The 25,691-nt window shown below is 40.0% G+C and overlaps 1 protein-coding gene across 2 annotated transcripts in view; it reads left to right on the top strand.

Moving 5' to 3' along the window:
* pvalb6 (parvalbumin 6) overlaps nt 1-25,463 on the top strand; it is a 44,149-nt gene extending 18,686 nt beyond the window's left edge. The window contains exons 1-5 of one of the 2 annotated variants that reach the window (XM_072369401.1): nt 14,001-14,082; nt 22,573-22,638; nt 23,853-23,985; nt 24,395-24,504; nt 24,741-25,463. In XM_072369401.1, coding sequence (XP_072225502.1) covers nt 22,578-22,638; nt 23,853-23,985; nt 24,395-24,504; nt 24,741-24,766 — 330 coding nt within the window. In that variant the 5' untranslated portion in view covers nt 14,001-14,082; nt 22,573-22,577 and the 3' untranslated portion in view covers nt 24,767-25,463. Of the gene's footprint in view, nt 1-14,000; nt 14,083-22,572; nt 22,639-23,852; nt 23,986-24,394; nt 24,505-24,740 lie in introns of those variants that run through there. The other variant, XM_072369400.1, reaches the window with a different exon arrangement.
* Nucleotides 25,464-25,691: the final 228 nt, after the last annotated feature.

The raw sequence follows: 25,691 nt of genomic DNA, 5'->3' as shown, positions 1-25,691 counted from the left end.
GATTTATCTTTTTTTTTTTTTTAAATGGACCAAATATTAAAAATGATAATTTAGTTTGACTTGGCACCAGATGTTACTATTCAACAGAGGAGGGATGCAGAAGGGATGACATAACCACCAAGGAGTTGATGCGATGGTGATCAGAGAAGGAGGGTCAATGCAGAGAATCAGGGCCAGCAGGAGGACAGAGAAGATGGAAAAGCGATGAAAAAGGAGCAGGCATACTCTCACACAGCCAATCTTTTTCAGAAACTCACATAATGTATGACCAATAGGAATGCTGCCACCAAATACAAACCTCTAGAGTTTGACAAAATTCAGAAAATCCCCTTATCAGCAGGCGCTTGTGATGACTGAGTGGTGGATAGATTGACTTACTCTCCTATCACTGAAGTCAAACTAATGGCCTAGCTCAAAGATAAAGAATGAACGATAATTCAAGAGGACCATTGTTGGTTTCATTAAACTGTCAGCACAGCTGCCAAACACTTTCATCAGTTTCCCTCCACATGTGCGTATGTGTTGCATCTTTCTCTTATATCTGAATCTTTCTTCCCTCTGCTCTCTGTTTCATTCAAACACCTCCTTCCTGCATCCGCTTTCTCCGGCATCGCACGCCTCTCCTAATTACTCCCACTGTCTGTCTCCTTGTTTCCCTATTCCCCTCCTCACCTGCCTCACCTGTCGCCTCTGATTCCATGTCCAGAGCTCTTGTTGGCAGACTGAGCTGAGGAACAACCGCCGCCCCAATCCTCAGTGCATGTATGTCTAAGTGGGTGCGTGTTATGTGATTTAACGGAGGGACAAGGAGAACAAGAAGAGTGTGTGACGAGATGTGTGGGTCCTGGCAGCTTCTATCAGTGTTGCCAAGATGGACAAACCCCTGATGAATGAACGATAAACCAAAGCCAAAGGAATAAGGGGGATCAGACGAGATCACCCAAAGTCTTTGCACACATTCCCTCGTCTTTGACTGAAACTCAATCACTTTGCCTTCTTCTCTCATTCGCTTTCTCTTTCACTTATCAACTTATCTGTTTTGTATTCACTTTAGTCCTCTTTGTTCAGCTACACAACAGAAAAGACAATCTTTGCACGCATACACACACCCACACACAAAAGTAATTTGCAAAGTGACAGGAAGTGGTGAAGTGTGTAAGTTTTGAAGCAGGGGTGCTGAGCATTGACTCCCTTGGGTGCAGCAGTTACCCTTCAGGGAGTAACAACAAAGGTCAAAGTATTGATCATTATTCATCCTCTGGAACTCTGGGAGTTATTGAATGTTTTTCTTTCTTTCTTTCTTTCTTTCTTTTTTTTTTTTTAGACAATCACACATACGCCATGTTTCCATGTATCCTCAAGCAACTTTGCAACACACTTCAGAAGTGATAAACAAGGCTGTGCCATCAGAGGATGGCGGTATATGCAAAAAGTAAAAGGGGAAAAGTAGAGAAGGGAAAAAGAACTGGAGATATCTCACTAAAAGAGGAAAGGAATGTGAGTTGAATCTTCACGATGCCAGAAAATCTTTGGAAAATGCCTTTCCATCTCTCCTCGTGTGCAGTTGCTGTGTTTGAAGCAGGAAAGACTGGCAAGCATAACATCCGATTTACTTTGCCAAGAACCATCTTGTAATGAGTCAGGATCTGGCCATTTCCATCACTTCAAGAAGTGGAGAGTGTTAATGTATACGGTGAGTTAGTAGTTACATAAAAGCGGTCCAACGAGGGACAACTGGTGAATATGGGGGTGCGTAGCTGCTGGTCAGTCAGAGTTGCCATGCTGACCCCTTTCCAATGCTAAGTGTCTATAATGAGTGTCATGACGGGACCATGGAGCAGTTGGAAATGATTATTGGTTCTTGTGGTAGGATGTGCTATGAGAAGAAGGCAAGCAAATGGTAGAGGTGTCATGGTCTGATCAATGTGTTGATAGGACTTCTTGGGTGTTGGCATTCATGCGTGCGTTTCTTTCACATGTACCACCTAGCTAAAGATTACTGCACACTATGTACAGTATACCCCTCCCATGGTGATTCTAGACGCCGATCATTTCTTTCAGCAGGATAATGTGCCCTGCTAGACTGAAAAAAAATTGTATAGATTCAGGAATAGCAGGAGCATCTGTGATGAGCTGGAAAAACAAGTTTAATCCATCAAAGCCCCACTCCGCAACTTCTAACTTGAGGGATCAGCAACACAGGACAGCTTCAGCATTCTTGTGGAGATCCACACCTTGATAGGTCAGAGTTTTGGTGGCACGAGTTGAGCTATCACAATTTTAAATGGGTATTTGATCAATATTGCTGTATAAGAGTATAAATATACCGCAGAGGTAGGAGAGATGAATGTGTAATAAAGGTATGTGAGGTGTGGCATTTGGACTTACTGCCATAAAAAGCATTAGGTGGGAGTGAGAAGTGATGTGTGTGTGTGAGTAAAAAGATGAGTAAAAAGATGACTGGTCAAAAGGGTTAATTCAGCAGGAAAGTCACTTTTAAAGGAGGCTGATCCAAAACAAGCTATGCATGAAACCAAAAGAAAAATACTAGAGATTAAATTGAATCCTGAGGTGCCGGATGCTTGTTTTTTTTCCACATAGACACTCTTTAAACTTCCCATAATCAGGTACAATGACTACTTGGTATGCATCAAAGCTCGCTTCAAAGCTATTACATTTAAGATTTAACTTCATACATGACATTAGCATAATAACAAGGTAATTCTATGAAATGGTGACACGAGAGGGTCTGTTTCTGAGTTCTTGGATCAAACATTTCTTGTATTTCCGTAAAATTACAAGAAAGTCTTTTTTTTTTTTTTTTTTAAATCTTTCATTCATTTCGAGAAAAGGCCAAAAGCTTGGTAACACCTCATCTGAAGCGCTAAATTCAAGCAGCACCATATGCTCCAGGAAATGCATTTCAGGTGGCTACGGGAGAACTCATTTAAAACCCAAGAGCTCAAATTAAACCACTTCCTATTTTTGCCGGGCATAAAATTAAACACAGTGGGAAGTTTTAACGTCACAATTAGATAAGAAGACTTTGCCGTTTTCCATTATTTTCCTGACTTCCTTAATCCATAAATGCTGGCACTGTAGCTGCATTCAGTGACAGTCAGCGGTTCAGCGTGCCGACCAAATGCATCCTCTTTTATCCTCGTCATACTGTGGTTGAAAGTGTGCACTTAATAAGTAGCAAGTCACGCAGCCATGGGACATTAGCAGGGAGTGGATCGATGCACATGAGATGCCAGTGCATTAAGTGGACTTAATTACAGTATCTCTCTAGTGTCTACCCCCTCCTCCTCCCATACCTGCAACACAGGGACACACAACTTTAGCGTTCAACAAAGTGAAGCTGCTGCCATCTTTCCTTGAAGACATCCCAGAGAGGTGTTGGTTTAAATAACTATTTTGCTGGAATGTGTTTGTAGTGCATTGGAAATCTGTTGAAATATCTTGGTACATGTTTTTATCACTTAGTCCTCCCCATTTATATCAAAGTAAATGCAACTTATTAGTCCTCTAATGATGATGGGGCTGCTGGTGTTTGATCATTACATTTCACTTGTTAGTGTGCATATATTTCCCCCTCCAGTCACTCTTTGCTGTGTAAAGTGTGAGCCAACTCTACCAAATGCTCTCTAAATGCAGCAAAATATATCTTTTTATGCATTTATTTTTGTATGCCAGAGACAAGCCTGACAAAGCCCCGTCAAATGCAACCCTGTAACTTTGAAGACTGCTTTAGTAAAAGTAACTGCTGAAGCTACAGGAAGAAAGACACCTCCAAGGTCTGGTGCTGATGAGTTAGTTAGGAGCCGTAGCTTCGTTTCAGGAGTCAGACCAACCAACCATTCCATTGCAAGATGAGAGAATAAAGACAGAATGTCTCAAAGTAACCAGCATAACCAGCCACTAAAAAGATTGTGGCTCCAGGTCAGTGAGAGAGTGGACTGAAGTCAGGCAATTCTCATAACTAGCAAACTTTGCAGTGCTCACTCCATATTCAGAATTTAAAACTCTGATCATGTGGCATAAGATTGAGCTCTTAAAACTACATAGAAAAGTGAATATAAGCATAATGAATCACTGCAGTTATGTGTATCAGGAAATCGCTCTCTTAGTAATGACAGCTAGCTTTGTCTTTGACAGCAGCTGGAGCTGATTACATTGTTTGCTTGGAGCCCACCTTTCACATTATCATCATGGACTACTTTGAACATTTTCTGTACTCTGTATGGAGACAAAGTAATCTTGAATCAGATACTGTATGCTGAGTAACTGCGATCCCGACATTATTCCCGACAAAGTAGGAGTCAAAATGTTAAAAAAAAAAAAAAATTTAAATAAATAAAGATATACATTTTTAGCTTACATTTGAACTATGTTCTACGTTTTATGACTGTGCTGATTCATTATTGAGTCATTATTGAATTTACGAACAATCAAAATGAATATTTATTAATGAAGTCCATGCAGATCTGTGCTCAGTACGTTAAAAAGTAGCAGTGCCAAGTGTTTCTGAAGTTTTGCCAATAAGCTGAAACACATTTAGTGTATGTTATGCTTCAGTAGCGGTTCTCCTTGGGTTTTCTCATCCTTATGGCATGACAATTAAAGAGCAAACGACAGAAAAAGCCTGAAAAAATGTCAATCTGTTCATGATGTTTCAAAACTTTCAAAACTTTTACACATTTGCATATCTTCTGTATATGTTTTACTTTAAATTACAGAGGCCAGTATCAATAAGATTATCGCAGTATTGATATGGACAAGCAGCACAGCATACCCCTACAGGCACCTGGACACGTGCACTGCCTAACCTGATGTTATGATAATAATGGCCTCTGTTCTCTGCTTTGCAATCTTGCAGCGTTTACTAAGAGTACGCCACGCAAGTGAGTCCTTGACTGCAACGAGATTTTAACTGCAATGCGGCTGTGCACAGAAAACTGTTACCCAGCTAACATAATGTGTGTTAATGGACCAGTCACTTAGGAATGTCCCTCAAACGTCTGTTGTCCATGAAGAGCAAATCAAGGCAGGCATATGCAGGATGACAGAAAAAGCAGGAGCTGTTATCAATAAGGACGCTGGCCTCGTTAGGGCTATAATGTTTTTCTAATGTTCAGCATCTAGCAGCACAGTGAAACCAAGTTGCCTCTGACAGACAGTTCATGCTTGTTATTCACATAATGGTGTGCTGGTGATAGAAGGTGAGCTTTAGATGATTTGGTGTTGAAATAATCCTTGGAGATTTCCTCTTTTTTGACTGCCTGACACCAGTGATCTGCTCCCGTTCTGCACATGCTTTAGCAAACACATTTTCTTGTACTCACTGTACTTCAAGGTCAAACACTTTGAAGTTTTTATACTGACATATGAGCAGTAAGACTGGTAGGTCGACTGTGAATATGAATGTTTCTATACACACAGGCGCAATTCTGCAGGTCTTTACAGCTTTGAAGGTAGCAGGGGAAGTTTCAGGAGGTTAAGAATACATGCTGAGTGTGTGTGTTGGTGAGTGTATTGTCTTATTTCCTTTTATCAGCCCTATTTTTTGAAAAAAAATCAATATAGCAATTGAGATTAATGCCTCGACTGTAATTCACAGAGTATGCCCCCTATTATTCAGTCATAGATGGAAACTTCGTGGCAGTCACAGTGGTCAGACAATTATCAATATGATAATGGAATGTGCAAATGGGCCATCAGTGAAACAAAAAGCTGGAGCAAGTAAGTAGTGGAGAACTAAGTGAAGAAAGAAGGTTTGAGTGCCAGGTGTGCAGTTAGTGTAGTGAAATGTTGTTAGATACACACATACCTTTAACTGAATACCAATCATTAGCCTTTAAACAAGATAATCAGTTTAACTGGTCAGCGGTGTGTTCAACCGTTAGCTTATTAGTGCTAAAAAGCTAAAGCTGTGGGGAGATTCCCACAGCAATGAATGGAGAATTGCAACCAATTTCTTAATTTACACAGATCTATGTGAAAAAAAAAATTGTAATGTGAATCTAAAGCCTCTTTCACATGTGTCTTTGCAAGCGGGGACTGATGTGCCTCTTAGATGGGAAAGGAGGTAGCAACCAGGGCCAAATGGCCCCTCCTTGTGTGTACTCACACGCATCAAGCCAGAAAGTGTATAATATTCAGTACATTCATTTAAAGAATCAGATGTAATTTTTTACTCTACTGCTATTTTGTAATTATACCACAGTAAACTCTCTAAAGCCACTACTTATAGATAGATCTCTCTCCAGAGTTCTTTGGTGCTCTTTGAGTTTTGCTTTACTTCCTCTATTCCTTGACGTTAATTTCCTATTTCAGTTTGTGACCCAATATGTATCCTACCTCCTGTTCTTCACTTAACCCTTTTATCAGTGTGACATTATTACTATGACAGCTATCGAAGTTTTCTCTACTTGGAAAACATAGAAGACTAAGACGGTCACAGTGACGGTCCACCCCCACCCTCTGGAATATTCACTGTCATTTCTAGGTGCTGGAACTCATATTGCCTCTGCAGTCGCTCTCGAATATTCCCAGACACCTGTTCCTTGAATTCACACCATTCTTCCAGCCAAGGCTGGCCATAGATACTGTGTGAATTACACAATCATCCCCCCATCTCTCATCTCGGAGCTGCACTTAACACGCTGTAGCTTTCCTCGGCAGTCTTAGGATGTGCACTATGCACCAGTATGCATATGCCAAGTTTCATTCAGTACCTATAGATTTGTTTTGGTCTTTATGATGTATGTTCGTGTCTGCCTGTAACTAGACTGTGGGTAATCAAGTCATCATTGCTGCATTTTTACGAAATAACCTTTTGGCACTTATGACATGTTGTATAATATATACCAGAGTAAAAAGACATCCCAGAAACTGTGGTTTGCTTAAGGCACCTTTAAGAAACCCCGTAGAACTACATGACCTTCATATTTCCCGGTGATTATTACCTGGCTCACTAGGCCGCAAACATAAAATAGATACTGAGCTCATAGATTTACAAGATAATGGGATTCAGTGTTACAACCAACCAATCTACGGTAACAATCTAAAAGGAACACATGCACCGATGGAAAGAGGGGTGATATGCCTGTAAGCCTCACCTTCAAAGCTGATGCTGATGAGAACAATGAAGCTCATGTACCACTCACATTCATCCGCTGCCACTGCAAGACCAGTGCGGGTGCAGAGAAATGCCAGTGATCAAACAAATTCTAGAAACATGTTTAAATTGTCAACTGAGTTCAAAATATATATACAAGAACCCTTTAGCCCTATTGTGCCCCCGCTGCGATCATGTCTCCCCTGCAGTCATGACTGGGTCACGGCTCCATGCACAGACATCCTCAAAGTGTTAGCATAGTCTTTTTTGGTTTGCTGGCATTTGGTTTCTTTCATTGATATTTTGATCACCATCAAACTCAACGGGTTCTATGAAAAAAAATCTAAGATACAGTACATGACAACTCCAAAAAACCTTGACTACCCGTGGCTAAGGTAGCTCAACACTGATCCGGGAGATCAAATCATCCAGACAGTCCAGATCAACTGACTGACACAGGGATGGATAGATCACAGTCACTGAGACCAAACACTTATAGCTTCCTCACTGAATCACATGCAGGAAATCTGCTTTTCTGCAGGGCAGTTTTGTATCTCCTCATTTTACCCTCCATGGCGTTCTTCTGCTATATCAGTGCATCATCCCTCTATGCGTGTACAGACATGTCCATCACTTTTTTTCTGTCTGCTGAGTTTCCTGGTATCTTTGCACTCTTGATGGATCATGTGTTCTGTCCAATATCTACAGAACCTGCAGCAAGCGTTCCTTTGCGTCAAAACATGCCGGACGTATGAAGCACTTTATCTTTCCAGGATATAACCTAATATTGAATGTGGGAAGGATTTGTCCAAAGGGCTTGATATTTAAGCTGGAAAAAGAATGATTAATTTGGTGGATCATTTTTCTCAAGCATCATGTGCACACAGACACACAATATATGAAAACAGGATATGAGATTGGATGTTTTATTAAAGAGCAAATCACTCCTCTGCTGTCTCAATTTAATTTTTGCTGTCACATCTGATGTCACTCGACCCTCTCTGTCTGTATCTCGTGTTCTGCCATTTCTCTGTTCTGCATGCACCGTTTCTATCTTTCTTTCTTATCATTCTCAGTTGTTTTGCCCCTTTCTTTCTTTCTTTCTTTCTTTTTTTGTGTTTCCCTTGCCACTTTTTACACAGTCTATTCACTGGTTTTTTTTTTCTCTCAGTATCATTTCAATGTGAAAGAGATGGTTTAAAAATACTGCTGGGACAGAATAATTACAAATACTCCCTGTGTGTGTGTTTCCACATACTTATATGTTCTTTCAGCCATCTTAATTTCTAATAATCTGCTGATTTTCATAGTAATTAATTAATACAATAATTCCGTAATCGTTTAAATCTTTCATTCTCTCACGTCAGTAATGGCATTCTTTAGCATGCCAAAATGGTCACTTGTCCTTTGCTTACACATTCAAGGAGTAGTGTGAAAGAATTACTGACATCTAATGGCAAAGTTGCGGACTGCAACCAAATACGTTTGACGGGCCAAATTAAACTATTTCTTGGTTAGATGTTCATACAAAATGATGACATGCTGCAGTCAGACAATTGTCAAGGGCATCCGCAGGAACTTCAAGCATTTTCAGGATTACGTGAAGTTGACTTTGTCAGCGTTAACAGACAAATTCTTTTGGGGCAGGATTTTCAATGGAATGACTCTCGAGGACAAATAGATATCAAAGGCAGGCATACCGGGATGCATTCTTCAACCTCTTTGTCACTGGCTGTGGGGGAAAAAAAGGCTCACTGAATATTATCTGGAGAGCAGGCAGTGGAACGGCATGCACTGAATGTCATCCACACCCTTCAGGAGAACACAACATGCTTTGAAATATAAGATCAAGGCCAAGCAACCTGGTAGATATATACAAATATAAGATAGGAAGAACATTGAGTTCACTCAAAAAGAAAAGACAATATGAAAAAACGGATTTGCGAGCAAAAAGCTGTAGACATGTCCTGAAAATATGATTCATTTTCATGATGAAATTAATTTGATTAAAATGTGTTTCTAAAATATTTGTCTGCTAAAGACGTGAATCTTGACACTTAATTGTTAGTCTGTCTTGACTGTAGTGACAGCTCTGTAACTATGAAGGAAGGAGACGGCAAATTTACGTTTTGACTGAAGAATGGAGCAATAAAAAGTGATGTTAAAGTTATGACAAATGGTGTACGACATGATCAGGCGATTCGGTTTCTATCCGAGCTCACTGACATCCTCACCCGTCACCAATTAATCTGCTGATTGGAGAATGTTGTCACTTGTATCTTCTATAAACTTTTTTAGCTTCTCACCAAGTGGTGCTGGCATCAAATTTTAGAATTACATATGTATATATTTCAAATATGATGTTTTTGGTCAACAAAGATATTGATCCTTTGACTTACAGGTTCAAACAAATGAACAAATTACATCTTTAACTTTTTTTATAATCTTAATTCCCTACTCTCCTGGGATTTAGGTCTGTACATCAATCAACGTTTTAACAGGCTAAATGTTAAAACAACCTAGCCAAAATGCTTATTTTCATCATCAGTTCTTAGCCTGGTGTTATAAGGCAACGTTGATCTAAAAAAATAACAAACGTGAACTTTTTTGTCTGTTCTTTTTCCATGAATAAAACACAAAGATAAGTTCCAGCATGCCAATAGAAGTGGTGCCTGTAGAGTAGTAGGAAAGAGCTTCAAACACAAAGATCTGGTTGGAGTCTGAAGAAGTGGACAAGATAAACAAGCTAATTACTGCAGAACATCTCAGTTTTATCTCATCCAGTGAATCCATATGTAGACTTCAACTAATGAAATTTACATGGGCAGCAGCCCAGACGGATAGACACATACTTGCTTTTACTTTTTATCTCTGTCTCCCTTTGTGCTCCAAGAGCTTCTCAATGTGTCTGCATTATGGTGGCTTACCTGGACTCAGGTTCAAAGGAATCTCCCTCATTCGCCTCCCTCCTTTTCTTATCAGCATTATTCTCTCGTTTCCTCCACGGAAATCTGCCTCATTTTATCTTCCTAGTAGATCCAAAGAATAATTTTCTTTTGTTCTGAGCTGAGGCATAATCTGTAGTTTTAACTCAAACCTTGCTGGGGGAAATTTGGGAGTCCGGTGATCATTGTGGGTGCTGTATGAACAGAAAATTAAAAAAAAACAATTAGCCTGTTTTAAAATTTAATACAATAAGGTACATTTTTGATCATGATCGGAAAAACAAATTAACTCGGATAGTCTCACGAGAATTTCCTAATAAGCAGAGTTAATTTACTTGACTAACTATAGATCTGTTGATGGCTTGCATGACTGCCTTGAAAGCCCCAGAAGGAAATAGTTGTAACTGAACAAAGTTTAAAGGTTGCAGTTTTCTGCTTTCATGTCCAGTTGTTGCATGATATCATATACATTTGAAACTACCTCAAACAAACCTTGATAAGAGACTCCCAAATGTTAACGCAAGCCAAAGGAGGGTGATGCTCAGCCAATCCGGCAGCAGTGTAACAACTGAGACTTGAATATAGATGCTGTTCACTTGGGAAGAGTTGATCGCGTTATGATGTATAAGGATAGAAATTTAAACAACTTCTGTTTTCTGTCCAAATGCAGTCTTCAGATATTAGGATAAAATCTATACACATGTGGCAAATGTAAGCAAAACTTCTCATCCTCACTTCAGTCTGCTCACCCTTTTATCTCTACTTCCACTCCGTTAAACATCATCTTTGGTCCACTGTCAGTCTCGAACTTAACTGGTCTCTTCTATCCCTTTTAACTTTTGCTTGGTCGGGGCTCTTCTTTTAATCAGTGCTTCATTTGTCTTTTTTGTTATGCATCTCCACTCCTTTACGGCTTTGCTTTTTTTTTTTTACTTCTCACAGTCCCTCCCTCATATTGGCCCGTTGACACCCATGACGGAGGACTTTGTGGCTCTCGGTTTAAATTTTTTTAATTAACTGGTGTTGCGATACAAGGGGGAATGCTTAGCTAAGGACAAAAGAAAGAAGAAAGAGAAGGAAGAATGTTTGATACAGCTAGGTGACAAATAATAAGGCATCCATTCTGTCGGGAATTAGTATTTTCTTTAGTTATCCCACATGTAAGAGTGGCTCTGACACAGACAATTAATTGCATTGATCTAATCTTCTAAGCTTCATGGTTTCTTGGTGCCTTTTCATTGTCTTTCCTGCAATATATTAACTGCTTGTTAGCTTTCTGAATTGTGAGCCTCTGTGAAATTCTGAGCATGTTTACATGACTAGAATATTTTTTTTTAAATTTTTAGAAATTAAAACAAATGTTGACATGTTAGTCTGACCAAAATTATACAGCATCTATCAATAATTAATAGCACTGATCTTATCTTTCAAACCCAGACTAACACACCCAGACAATACTGTCGGAGTTTGAATCGTTCTGCTTGTATGCACTCAACCAGACTTAAATGGGCCTCAGTGCTCCACTCATACTACAAAGTTCTATCCTTTAGCAAAAAAAGAAATTGGTTACTGCCAAATTCCCAGTGAAGCTACTGTTTCTTTTATCAGACAGCTTAAGGGATCAAAAATTGTGATTTAAAATCAGCCCATTATGACTTTGTGTCAACTTGTTGTCACCTAAAGCACTCCCAGACTGTCTCTCTGCTCTAATAAAATCCTGATTTTATATCCAAAGTGTCATCTGACAAACACAGTTAAAGTCAATTAAAGACCATGTCTGTGTAGTGACTTAGACTAGACTTACATGCATTTTAACCTAATGTCTTGAAAGTCTGACACGGTTCACAGTGATGCATTGTCGGACATACTCCGGTTAATATCTCGATTCCGCTCCCATGCATGCCATATGTAGTGGGACAAGGACAGTGGTCCATTTAAACTGGCAGAATCAACCTCTAACCTTAGCTCAGTGTACATTTAATCATACATACTGTTGGAGATAGTGGTTAGTTTAGGTTAGGTTGATGGCTTACCCAGCCTAGGGTCAACAAACTTTGCACTAAAACATTTTCTTTTGCAGCTTTACAAGTCATGATACTAATTCACAAGCCTCATTTAAAGTCAACATATGTCAGCAAAATGATTGGACAGAGAGGAAAGGGGAAATTATGCAGTTGTTAAAGTATATTTATGATCACACGCACTAACGTCATTTCCCACGGTCCACATTCACACTGCATGCTTTACACATAAATCCATCTCTCCAAATAAAACTTGTTTATGACTTAGCATATAGAAGGTAGACATTGAATCGGCAGAGTTTCCCAAAGGTTAATGCAAGTGGCTCTTTACTAATACCAGGGGGGAAAGCAGCTGATGTCGGCTGTGATCTATAATCACGCCACATCTATAAGCAAGCCTTTGGGAGAATTCCTGGGCAGGGTGTGCTGCACTGTCCCACTGAGATGTATAGCCTGCCAGTGCCTGTTTTATTGTTGGGGTTGATGAACTGCAGTGGTGCCCCATTGCAGGTTCTTTCTCTGCAAAGTCACAGCTGGACCTGCATAGTGGAAGATTGAGGTCTATACACCTGTAAGTCGTAAGAACTTTAAATATACAGGATGATTTTTCACGATTATCAGCAATATTTATTTTCTTTTTTAATGATGTTCGTGAGAGAAAATGTAACTGAATCACTCAGTCATCAATCAATTATAAAACCTACATCGCTGCTGTGTGGAAAAATGTGAAATGAGCTCAGCATTGAAAATAATGGGTGTACCGTCCAAAGTCTGTCCCATGTGAAGTTTACTGGTCTCATCACGCCAGTTAACTTTCCTTTACAGTGGCAGGCAGCCATGAAGATGTGTACTACGTCTGGCTTGAATGCAAACAAAACTCTGGATTTAGAGAGAAATGAGGGTTGAGACTTTTTAACTGGCTGTTTCCCAAGACGGGCATGTGTAGCTGTCCAGATAACAAATAACTGTATTACTTTGTTGGGTTCAAATTAATCTAATAAGTAAAGACACCAAATTTGTATGTCCTGTGTGTATTTCCCACGCATAGTCTATGGGTCCAGGTGAACTTTGGCAGATTTCTGCTGATTCATTCTGTTCTTTGTTGGATTTAGTGAAAACTATAAAATTTGCAAGAACTCATATCTTTTTTTTTTTTTTATTAAGTAGGGATAACAAAGTATGGTTAATATTCCAAATCTAACAGTTGGATACACTCGTAAAGATTCTTTGGTCCAGAAAATGTAGCCATGAATTTGTAATTGATCGAAATATCATATCTGTAACCCTAATGGGGACATTGAAGCTATTCAGTAAACATACGGTGCCGACTTTATCGGAACCAAGGATAGAGTCTAGATATTAAACATGCCACTTTTGGTTGTATATATCATGTGGTAGAGAAGCTTGACAGAAAACTCAATAGTAATTAAAAAAGGGGACCGATTGTAACATTTACTGTCATCTTTGTCACAATTTAAACTAGGTTATGGAGATGTTGCGATTCATCTCTGATGCAGAATGCGATAGAGGAGAAAACGATGGATGAGAATTAAAAGCGAAAATTAAAAGTTTCGGAGAACAGAGTCTGAGAGGCAAAGAGAAGAAAAGAGGGGGATGAGAGGGCAGATCAAGGTCCCATGGGCAAGTGCGAGAAGAAACTACTGGAGAAATCTGCAATGAGGAAGCGTCAGAGGTGGGGAGGGGCAAGACAGGGTGAGTATAAGAAAAGAAAACTGGCTGGAACAAGGGGTGGAGATTGATGATTATTAATAGTAATGTTTGATTAACATAAGCTCGTTGTGAAAGCGATATGACCCACCCCACCTTCATAACATCACTGACCTCAAGCTCAACTGGGAGTCCATTTTTCATCCTAAAATAGTTGGAGTGGACATGTATAAAACGGAAAGAGCAAAGCCTCTGATCTGTTACTGGACATCCCTGCTGTACCCATCTGGACCCTCTCCCACCTCAACACCAAACAACCAGTAACAAGGTAAGAAAAAAACAAAAAGAAAGAAAGACAGAGAAGCTTTATGAGAGCAATGTGCTGTTCAAATAAAAGAGAAAGATGGACAAGACAACTGTCTTTATAGCATCAGCTGCAGCAGATACCATTGTTGACATAGAAGAAATTCAACATGATAATGTTACCACACACAGGGTTGACATTTACATGCATGAGGTGTTGTCAGAAACTAAAGTGATAGTTAACAGAAAAGTGATGTGTAAAGAACTGCAAATTTTCCTCCCTTGAAGGTTCCTCTTTGGAACCAGATTAGATTAAGATACAGACACAGTATATCAACAAGGTAATTACTTTCAGATAACAACGGTTTGCAACTAAATTAATAGGCACAGTGTAATTTTGTTGCCCTCTTGTGATATTTTCAAGGACAAACTTTAATCACACCTAATTAAATTGAATGCAGTCTCACCTCTTTGCTCCAGGGTAATTTTACTTTGTAAAAATGCTGATGTTGTTAAAGACGTGAAGTTCCTTTTTTTTTAAGAAGTACATTCATGAACTAATGTTTCCTTGGTTGATCCCAGCGAATTAGAAAATGTTGCAAGCATTCATACAGTAGAACATGAATATTCATGGCTGGATACATACTTTGTCATTAATCGAATGATTTGCTTGAGTGTTGCAAGGAAATGTGAGTGCCTTTAAATATTCTTACCACTGATGTTGTTAATAGCAGATTAAATAGAATTTACATCTTTAATTTGTTTGGTAATATTTTATGTAAATGTGAACTGAGCCCACATGCTTCTCTTATTAGAGGTTATTATGAATCCGAGTAGTGCCAACTCAACACTAAGTGAGAACGCTTTACCACGGCATCATGCAAATATGCTAGCAGAATGGCTGTTGGGACTGATTGTAATGTCACAACAATCACTAGATGAACTGCCACTAAATTGTATCAAAGGAACTCGTGTTCGGCGGGGGATTAATCCTGGTGGCTTTGGTGGTCTCTCACATTTTGCCTGTCTTTGATTTCTTTGCTTTAATTCTTTACAGCATTTTGATGGATTGCTCGTAAATTCAGACCGGGCATGACATTACTGTTCCCCTCAAGATGAAGTGCCAACATGATCATCTGGCCAAATGGTCAATATGTGCAACACCCTGCAAAATGTATGATGTTCCCATCAGTCTCAGATGAATGCAATCTTTAGTGCTAACTGCAAAACATTATTAGGCTAACATGAAGTACAGCATATTATGCTATAGCTAACCACATATTTTTGGTCCTCAGAATCCTAGGCAAATAGATTACAATAGGTACAAACTTGTACGTCTACCAAAAATGAGAATTCACTTGCATTTGATAACAAAGCCTTGTATTTGTATTGCCAAGACTTACTTTTAGATATATTATGTACTGCCACCACCTGGTGTTTTGTTCATGAAATTTTGCTTTCTTCACCAGATTGAAACTAAAATGGTGAGCATCATATGAAATTAATATATTAAAGTAATTCTGTTGAACATGTTCATTCCTCTTTTAGTTTGAGAGCCAAAGCAGAGCATTGTCTTTGTCTTGTTTTGTTTGCAAGACGATGCAAAAACTACCAAGCCAAATATCATAACACTTTTTGTAGGGTTGCAGCATGGCAAAGGCTATTTCTGGACTAAATTAAGACTATGACGGACCAACCAGATTTAGCCCAAAAACCAACTTGGACAGCCCAACCATAGGTCATGACTACACATACTTGAACTCATAGGCTGGGACTGTACTTTTTTTAAAAAGTAGATTAGCAGTTTATGATGGTTAATTCACATATGACATATGTTGCTTTTAGAGCTTCAGTTGAAATGAATGCTGTTGGTTTGCAACATGCAATATGGAGGCAAATGTCACCAGTTATCCAATGTCCTTAATTTATGGGCTTTAAACACAGTCTACAATACCTCAACCGGAGCCTTTTCTGTTGGCCAAATTCTAGCATCCTTTATTGTATCCAAATGTTTTTTACATTTTTACAGACTTAGGGGAGGATTCATCACTCCTGGCCTGGCCACAGACTTTCAATCAGTTCTTGTGTCATTGGGCATACTCTGGTCTTTTCTGTGTTTCCCTTCCTTAACCCTAGAACACTAACATACATTTCTTTTATCTCCAGATAAAAAAAGAAACGTACAATGGCGGGACCCTATAAAAAGGCTTTAAAAAATTAGGGAATCGTTAATGAGATTCATAAAGAAATAAATAGATGATGCAGCTAGGAATTTGTTCTTCGGTCCACCTGTTCCTGGGACGTTTGCATCGCATAGATGAAAAACACCCAACGTTAGTGTTCTAGGGTTAAGTGTGTGTCAGGTCAATACTGGACTTTTTTTTCTGGTTTCCTAAGAAGATCACCTTCAGATACAGTTCATCTGTTGCTGATAGTTTTTTAGGGCCTGTCGCTCCTTTTTTTCATCCAGTTGTTCAGTTTCCTCAAATCACAACATGCCAAGAAATGACCAACAAGTCTTTAGGAATCACCTTGTTGGTGCAAAAATACAATTTTATGTTGAACTCTGTTAGCGTTGGTATTATTCAAAGAGGCAACAAAAGAACTGGGAACAAATTATTTGTCATTGCAACAGGCTGCTCGTAGCAAAATGTCAAAAGATGCAATTTAGGAAAAGCAGCTGATGACGAAATACCTGAAAGACCTTCAGAAAGCCTGGGGAACTATTGCTTCAGACCACTCTAATAGATTAAAGGAAAGTCGGGCTTCTCAGCAGAAAAACATAATGAATTGAGATGTGGATCAAGACTTTTTCACAGTACTGTGATTGACACCTTTCACATATGTTATCTCACTTCAGTTTTCCATCTAGTGGAAATTAAAGTGTCCACAAAAACATTCCAATTTGAGAATGACAGAGTCAATAATAGGTTTGATTAATGAGGCCTTTCAACAATAAATGGGATCTTGAGATTTTGTCAAGACATTAAAAGATCTGAAAACTTTTTTGTTGCTTACATCTCTCTGTAGACTTTCCTCTGAGCTCATAGTGGACACAAACACCACAGAAAAACTAGACTAATGCTGCTGGCAAGCCTCTTTCCTTGTCGTATATATATGCCAGCGGATTAAACAGTGGACAGTGGCGATAACAGCCAGATGATCCCCAAGGCGATGCACTTACCATTCTCCTCAACTCCTTGTTGTGCAGCCTTGATCGCACATTGCTGCATGCATACGCATGAGTTTGTTTCTTCATTTGAATGATTACCATCAACAGCTTCTGTGAATCTACAGTAAAGCACACTCAAAAGATAATTGTTCTTTTTTAGCAATTGACCTTAAATTAATGATCAATTATGCAGATCAGTGACCATTCAGATGAGAAGCGCTCACAGAAGGAGAAAATCACTGGGGTCTCTCTTTGATTCTATAAATGTTCTCCACATTAATAAGCCAGCTACAGAAACTGTGAGATTTTTAAGACACACTGTCAGTGTCCAAGTATGACTTTGTTGGCCCTCCCCCTACCATTTTTGCAGGAATAAGGTGGCCCTTTGCTTTTGGAGATCAAGAAGTAGTGGTCATTTGTTCTCTCAACCGGGACTTTAGGTGCCAAATGTATGACTTACCACAAGCGTTTGAACCCCAAAACTAAAAGATCACCCTTTCAAAAATGCAGAGGGGGTGCCAAGGGGAGGAATTGAGATCGGGCCCTTGACCGCCATGTATCTGTAGAATGTTATACATTTTTTTTAATGGTTACAGCGCAATAATATACTTATTAAAACTCATAACGAAAAGAAATAATTCAAAACAAAGGCCTCAGCTGACGGTTCAAATGTCATAAAGCCCAAACAGTGAATAAGGCACATAATAACAATGATTCCACAAAACAATGTTCATTGTTTAATGGTGGCATAAAGAGAAAATAACACAGTATCATCAAAGCTCATTTATGCCCTGTGCTATTTCCAGTTTGCACAGCTATTAAGCTGAAGAGGCATATTCCTCTGCTGTATTATATGTCTCACATTCACCTTAACCTTTCCTTGCTCCACGTGCCTCTGTAACACACACTCACATTCCTCCTTGCATTTTACATGCTCCTTCACAAACATACACACAAATGAGCATATGGGGCTCGGGTTTCTTGAAATGCAAGTATATTCCTCCCTGAGCCTCCTGTCCCTTCAGTCTAGTCTATATAAATCCTCTTACACACACATAGTCACACACTCATGCAGCTGTTACAGTAGGCTGGGGAGCTGGAAGCTGTGCAGCATGCTTAGGTTTCCCACACCTATCGTGGAACTTCCCATGAGGGAAACATCAAACTTCAAAGGACTCACAGGTCCCTTCTGTTTAATGTACAGCCACATGAAAATGAAACTGTGCATGTACACGGTTGCTTTCACCCAACAAAAAAATGTGTTCTCATTGCACTGTCTTGCTGCAGCGTCTTGCCTCAGGATGCAAATGTTGATTCTCTGTGAGATAAACAGGAAGTAGATAGCACACCTCGGGGATGAGCTTTGAAGACCAGCACAAAAGATAAAGGCAAGACAGAAGCAAAATTTAGACAATGTGTTATACCGGCTGTGCAGACCAAAAGCTGACTGGCGCTCATATTACATCTGCTTAAGTCAGATGGGGGTTCAAAAAGAAAAAAAAAAAAAATCACTTAAAAATGTTGAACAGATGTTGGGAACACAGGTGGGCAACGGCCTGGGAAAACAGACAGTGGCCATTACAAAGGGCAGGTCAGGTCTATAAATGCACAGAGAACTAACAGGGGAACAGGAAAAAGGTGATCATAATGAGGTAATCATAAAAGGAGTAAAAAAATGAAAATTTAAACAACCACGAGCACAGAAAGTAAAACATGACACACTAGGAGAGGAGTTTTCAAAATAAAAGAAGAAGTAAATACAGATGGATTTCTGTGCAGTGCCATCACAGATGTCTGTGCCACTAGAAAGCACTGCTCCTCCTGTTTTTTCTCACAGAGACAAGCTTGTAATCTGAGATGACAAATCAGTCAGCTGTCGAAAATAATTAGCAAGAGTGTCACACTCTCTACCTCAATCAATCAATATGTGTTCCACTTTACTTCTCCAGTCCTTTTGGCCCTCATGTCACATGGGGACACTTCTCCCAGAGATCAGCACCTTCCTACAGTCCTTGGTGTTCTGCATTTTTTTTTAACTACTCAAGGCAGTTAATTGCACCAGATTCCAAAAAAGATGGATGGAAATGATTCAATATTCAGAGGGATCACAGCTCTTCTGCCAAGGGCAGAAGAACATCCTAGATCCAGGCCAGTAAAAGAGCAAAAGGAGGTTCTCCGAGTCCCAAAGGCAGCAAAGTCTCTCCGGTGCCTCAAAAAGCAAAATTCTAATTTCATGTCATTAGACTTCATCTCTTGTAAATACACAAAGAACATTATTACCTGCAGGGATTTGTTTACTTGCAGATTTTTCTTTGTGTTAACTCTTGGCTTCTCAGTGACATACCGGGTCTTCAGTTGCTCCCTCTGTAATATCAAACTATCCGTTTGATATTACAACAATACATATATTTTTTTTTCCCCAAAAAGCCAGAGAAAATAAAATGTCAAGTGACCTTTGAAGCATGAGAAATTATATAGACAATACTGTTGAATATTAATTAAGACTTTAGGACCAAGACTGCAATATGTTCACAATATTTCTGTATGAAATGTACACCCACACAAAGAAAAATCACCATGACCTGTGCTGTGTGAGGCAGTTGAATCCAACTGGTCAAAAGCCCATGAGCACATTCATGTAGAAACATAACTATTTCAGTGAGGAGATATCAACAAAAACTGTAAAACAAATTAGGATTTGGTGGTCCAATATATCATGGGTGAAGAGGTGAAATGATCAAGGCCTGTCGGGTATTAGGAAGAGCTGGAGATGTGGAGCAGGTGGGCTGTGAACCTGGGGGGAGAATGACAGAGCAGAAGAAAGTTTAAAAGAACAGGGTTCAGACCGATAAACTCAGTTGTGAGGGAGGACATCCTTCTCTTTGAAACGCAGTGGTTTGATTTATTTATTTTTACATTTGCCAGGCTAGCCCTCTCCCTAAGACCTGTTTTTTTTTTTTTGTTTTTCTTTAATTACTTTCTATTCCAAGCTGAGTTAAACATGTGCTGGCTCCAGCATCAGCATCGCAGTCCAAACATGACAGGTGGCATCATATTCTCATCTATCTCTCTGCAACAAAGCCTGCAAGTGTACTTTAGAAATGTCTTGGTCTTTTTTTTTTTTTTTTTACAGGATTACATGACTCAAATTAAATTGTATGGCATTCTGCTGCAAAGCCTCAGTGTGTCTGCTTGTAGTCAATGATTAATCCCAGAGACGAAACATCAACGCGACAACAATCGCTGTGCTTTCCTCTAAATTGAATCAATGCGTCTTCCCTCATACAGCTGGAATAGTAGCACACTGACTGCGATGTCTCTGTAAATCGGTCTTATCCTCCTCATTTCACGATGAATTGTTTGTTTCTTTTAGTTCCCGTGGACACCTTTGTGCTAAAGGTCAGAGGAGGGGGGGGTGGGTTTTCACTGTGATAAAAGATTGGATGCTTGGCCACACAAGTTAAGTACAGTTCAGTATTGATTGGTGTGTGCAGCAGTGTGTTACTGGAGTAGATAACACCAAGCCTGCCCAGAAGCTCATACATCACTTTAGCCAAGTGTGACAACAATGGAAACGATCTATGAACTACTTCAAATGGTAGCTCAGACTTCACTAATCTATCTGTAGTTCAATTCTGAAACATCTCAAGAGCTATAGCCGAGGTTTTCTGTTATCTATAGTTAGAATTGTGGACATATTCATATGTGTGGTTGTTTCTTCTGCCTTTGTGTTTCTATTGATTTAAGGGGTGGAATCCAGATAAATAACCATGACTCCTAATGTGGATATTATTGTCGATTGCAGCTAAATAAAGGCAATGACAAGACCATTTTTTTTCCTGATGGAGGCATGATGCAGCAGACACTGTAGCTTGTGCACTTTTCAACCGAGGGAAACGTACAGAGCTCAGACTGTATTTCAGATCCTGAGAAGGGCAGATGATCTGGGCCAGCTCAGCATTATGAGCCACGCAGAACGAACACAGTGAGGAGGATGAGGGTACAAAGACGATACCTTTTCTGTAGTCCTGGCGACTTTTTTTGAGCGACATTTCTCATCTCTGTGTTCCGTATTAGCGTCACGGGTTTTTGGCTGAAAGATTTCATTATTCGACAGTATTATTAGGTATTATTCCACAGTGTTGTTCTGTATGACATCTGAGGAATCTTAGATCCCAGGCCACTTCTCAAAAGTTTGGTTCACACATTGTTTCACACAAAAATATACAGCTCACAGCTGATGCCTGTCCTTTACGTCGAATTGCTGTCAAATTTGGGGCTCAGGCCATGGCCATTCGAGAACAACTTTGAATGAAATCGAGCATTTCATGGATAGAATGAAATGGGAAGGGGTTAAGATAGCAAGCATGCTGAAAATATGCCCTGTGCATTTTAGCCAATGGTATTATTTCTTCTTATAAAACATTTCTAACCATTATTATGACCATTCTAACTGAATTCTAACACTCTAAACATGCAGAGCCCGGGGAGCAGAGTATAAGGGGCCTGTTGTTTCATAAGGCCAGACTGTCTGCAAGCAGCCTCTTTAAAAATACTCATGTGCAGTACATCTCAAATATTAGTCAGTTGATAATCCATTGTGAGCTCACAATGTGCACCCGACGCTTTGGAACCTAAAGTACTTGAGTCTCCCACACTAAATCCTTGAAGATTTGCTTGCCCACAAGGTAAAACCGAACCACTGCATGTGCCAGTCACTTCCTCTCAGCATCACATACGTGTGTTTGCAACATGAACCGATGAAAAAAGGCCAACACTCAAAGTCAGAGGGGAAGGTGACAACTTCATAAGCAGCGATCAGTTTCAGTCACACACACGCAGTAAAAAGCCAAAGCACTGCTAAGTCTCAGGCTCACCTTTCATAGAGAGGTACGAGGAGACTGTGTCTGTGGACGTGGGCTGACAACCTGAATCCTCCTGCTGTGTTTTAGACACAGAATACTCAGATGGCCTCCTAACTCCTGTGCCTCACAGAGCTTAAGCATATCACACGAGTGGTGTGGAAACCACACTGCTTACTGTCTATCAGTCCTTCCTTTTCTCGTCACTTTATTTTTCGACATCGTCATTTTAAGGACCCCTGCTGAACCCTCAGCTCTCAACACCACCTTGTTACAGCTCCTTTCTCTTCTTCTTTATAACTGTCGCTAATTCACTCATCGCTTCTCTCACATGCCCTGATTTCCTGCTCCATTTCTAGCGTGTCACCAGTGTAATACGAGAATGTCTCCGAGTTCTCTCTCTGCTCTCCTACAACCTTGTTTTTAACCTTGTCCCCTCTGTTTCTCTTCTTCCTCTCTCGTTTTTTGTCTTCTCCTCCAGCCAAGATGGCAATGAGCAGCATCCTCAACGCTGATGACATCAAGAAAGCTCTCGATGCCTTTGCAGGTAAAAGCACGCCCCTCTGATAAAAATCACAAGTTCTCATGGAGCATCAATACTCTTTTTGCAGCAGAAGATGAAATGTAAAACAACTGACCATCAGAGCAGTTTCCTCAATTTGTGGTGATGTGAATGATTTAAGCAGTTCTCATATCCCCGGCAGCAACGAAAACAAAATGATCTTACAGTTTTGGAGCCATTATTGTGAAGCTAATATGTGAAATATCTGTCTTTTCAGAAGTGAATAAAGTGGCTCCCGTGAGCTTTATTCAGACAGCTTCTTGTCAGTGCGAAGACGCAGAGGTGCAAATGAGAGCTGAATGAAATTCAAAAAGCTTTGTCATTTGAGTTGGCATCAAACTACAGAAGGAGAGATGAATGATGAAAAAGAATAAGTAAATAAATGAGGACATATACACGCCGAAATAGATACGTGAGGGTGGGAAAATGAAGACAAAAGATAAAAGAAGAACTAAAACTATCTAGCCTAATTTATCATAATTTTCCCACTGCCAGCTTTCCTTTGAGCCAATCAGATTTGAACTTGAAGGGTCGACAGAAGGACTTTTAGACACGACTTGCCCTCCATCCAGGCCACTTTTGTCTTTTTCCAACCTCATTTTTGTTTGTAGTGGTTTGCTTTTCACTTTCACAGCCTTCTCACAACTCTGGCCATTTATATGTTGGAAATTTCAGTTGTCTGGCTTCCAGGAGGAACGAATCTTACATTTGACCTTTTTAAAATGGAAAATAAAAAGAGAAAAGGACAGAAAAATGAGGGGTTTAGCTGCTGAGGACACTTTGTTGCCAACATGCTGTACCGTACACCTTAAGCTGAGGTAGCTCCATGATCTAATAATGATGTGTCACATTCTAACAAATGCTCTGTTTTTTACCCATCTCAGTGTTTGAATAGTTCCTCATTTAAAAAAAAAAAAGAAGCATTTTGCCTTCGGGCTTAATTACTCAAATGAACAAAGAGCAAGAAACATTCTGCGACTTTTGAGTTTAGAGGCAACTTCTTGACATATTTAGTCATTTAATGACTGACAGTGAGCATGCACACTCACACACGTTCACACAATTGCTTGTTGGGATTTAATGGCAGTTGTCTAAGGGGTCTAGTTTCATCAGGTTCCTGTAGACGGCAGAGGAGCATCCACGGCTAAAGCTTAGGATCAAAGTACTGATATTGTGGCTCTATCTGTCTTTGTGTTCAGTTGCGGACTCTTTTGACTATAAGAAGTTCTTTGAGATGGTGGGTCTGAACTCCAAGTCCACTGATGATGTGAAGAAAGTCTTCACGGTGCTGGACGCCGACAACAGTGGTTACATCGAGGAAGAGGAGCTCAAGTGAGACAAACGCATGCACGCGCAGATAAAACACACAACAGTCGGGTTTTCATTGCCGTTTATGACTTGAATTTTACGCACTTTGGATTTGAAGAAGATGTGATGGAGAAAATGTGAATGGAAAGGGTGAAAGATGAGAAGAAAATCATTTTTTAGAAAACTTGGCTGACTGACTGGCATCTTCCCAGATAGGATTCTCATCCTTTGCAAACACAAAGCAGCCTAGTTGATTTGCTTGGCTGGTAAATGGAAACCTGTCTGATTTACAGTTCTTTTTTGGGGCTTTTCAAATCACTGCCTCAGATTTGCTTGGCTGGTAAATAGATACCTGACTATTAAAACCCCCATTTCCCACAATGGCACATACAAAACCAAAGCATATTTTCCTTGCTTTCTTTCCTCCGCCTAGATTTGTCCTGAAGGGTTTTGCCAAGGATGGCCGAGACCTGACAGACAAAGAAACCAAAGCATTTTTAAGAGCAGCTGACAAGGACGGAGACGGCAAAATTGGAGTCGATGGTAAACACAAACATCTAATTCCACTGCTTGGAATGTCCGAAGGCCACTTCAGATAAACACCCAGCAACACAAATGTAGAAATAACACAAGAAGTGACAGAGGCAGATTACTTTTATTAGCTTCTCGTGTCACAAAAACTAAGGAGCTTCCAATTCCCCTACGGCCAGTCTAACTGAAATGTTGTGAGAAAATAACTCAGATCCTGACAGCTTTTGTTTTTCCCTCCTCTTTTTCAGAATTCGCTGCCCTTGTTAAAGAATAAGGAGTCGCCTATCACAGTGAAAGATCACCCCCCACCCATAGGCACATTCTGACCCCCCCCCTCCATGCGAGCACCTACGCCTCACCGCCTCACCCCAGCTCCCCTCTCACCAGACGAAAGCCAATTCCTGCCACGTTCACTCCTGTCCTCCGCCTCTCCCTCACTGCTGCCTTCACGAAATGCAATGCTGCAGTGAAGTAGGCTGTTAGGCCGCCCCCTCACCTCCCCCAAATCCCCCCATAGCAGTGTTTACCCTTTTGATTCTTTTTATACAAACTGCTCTTGTTTGTGTTCATGTATAGATATAGATTATGCCTCCAGGAATAAATCTCACCTTTTAAAGCATATAGTAGATCTTTAAAGATTTTATTCTCCTCTGTATTTCTGAAATGACTGTCCTTCTTATGTCTTTGTTTCTCTTAGCCGGTTCTTTCTTTCACTTTCCTGCTCCCCCCCCCCCCCCCCCCCCCCTTTTTTTTTTTTCTGTTCTTCTTTCTGTCAATCTCAGTTTTGGCTCGGTGCCCCCTCCCGCACCTGCTCCCCTTTGTCCTCTATCACACCATCATCCCATCCATCTATCACACCATCCATCACTTTTCCTCTGGTAACAACCTGTTATAAATAAAAAAATGAATACCAAAAGAAGAAAGACGTCAAGCTATGAACGAATCAAATAAAATGGGAAAACTAAAACAAATCCTTGTGAGGACCTCTGTTAATTCCTTTCTGTGGTGTGATTCTCTTATCTGATGTGGCTTGTTTGCTCTCCCTCTTTCTATTTGGCTGCCATTTATCTTATCAAGCAGATCAGCTGAAGCATATCGAGAGGTGTGCTTTAAAAAGCTTTTGTCTATAAGGGGGCCAACGCTGCCCCCTCAGTGACATTTCATTGGTTTTCGTTAACATTAACCGTGTCAACCGAGCT

The sequence above is a fragment of the Leuresthes tenuis genome, unplaced genomic scaffold (assembly GCF_036924035.1).
Source record: "Leuresthes tenuis unplaced genomic scaffold, fLeuTen1.0.hap1 SCAF_17, whole genome shotgun sequence".
In the NCBI taxonomy this organism is placed as follows: Eukaryota; Metazoa; Chordata; class Actinopteri; order Atheriniformes; family Atherinopsidae; genus Leuresthes; species Leuresthes tenuis.
Note: the sequence above shows the minus strand (reverse complement) of the source record. Positions and strands in the feature narration are given on the sequence as shown.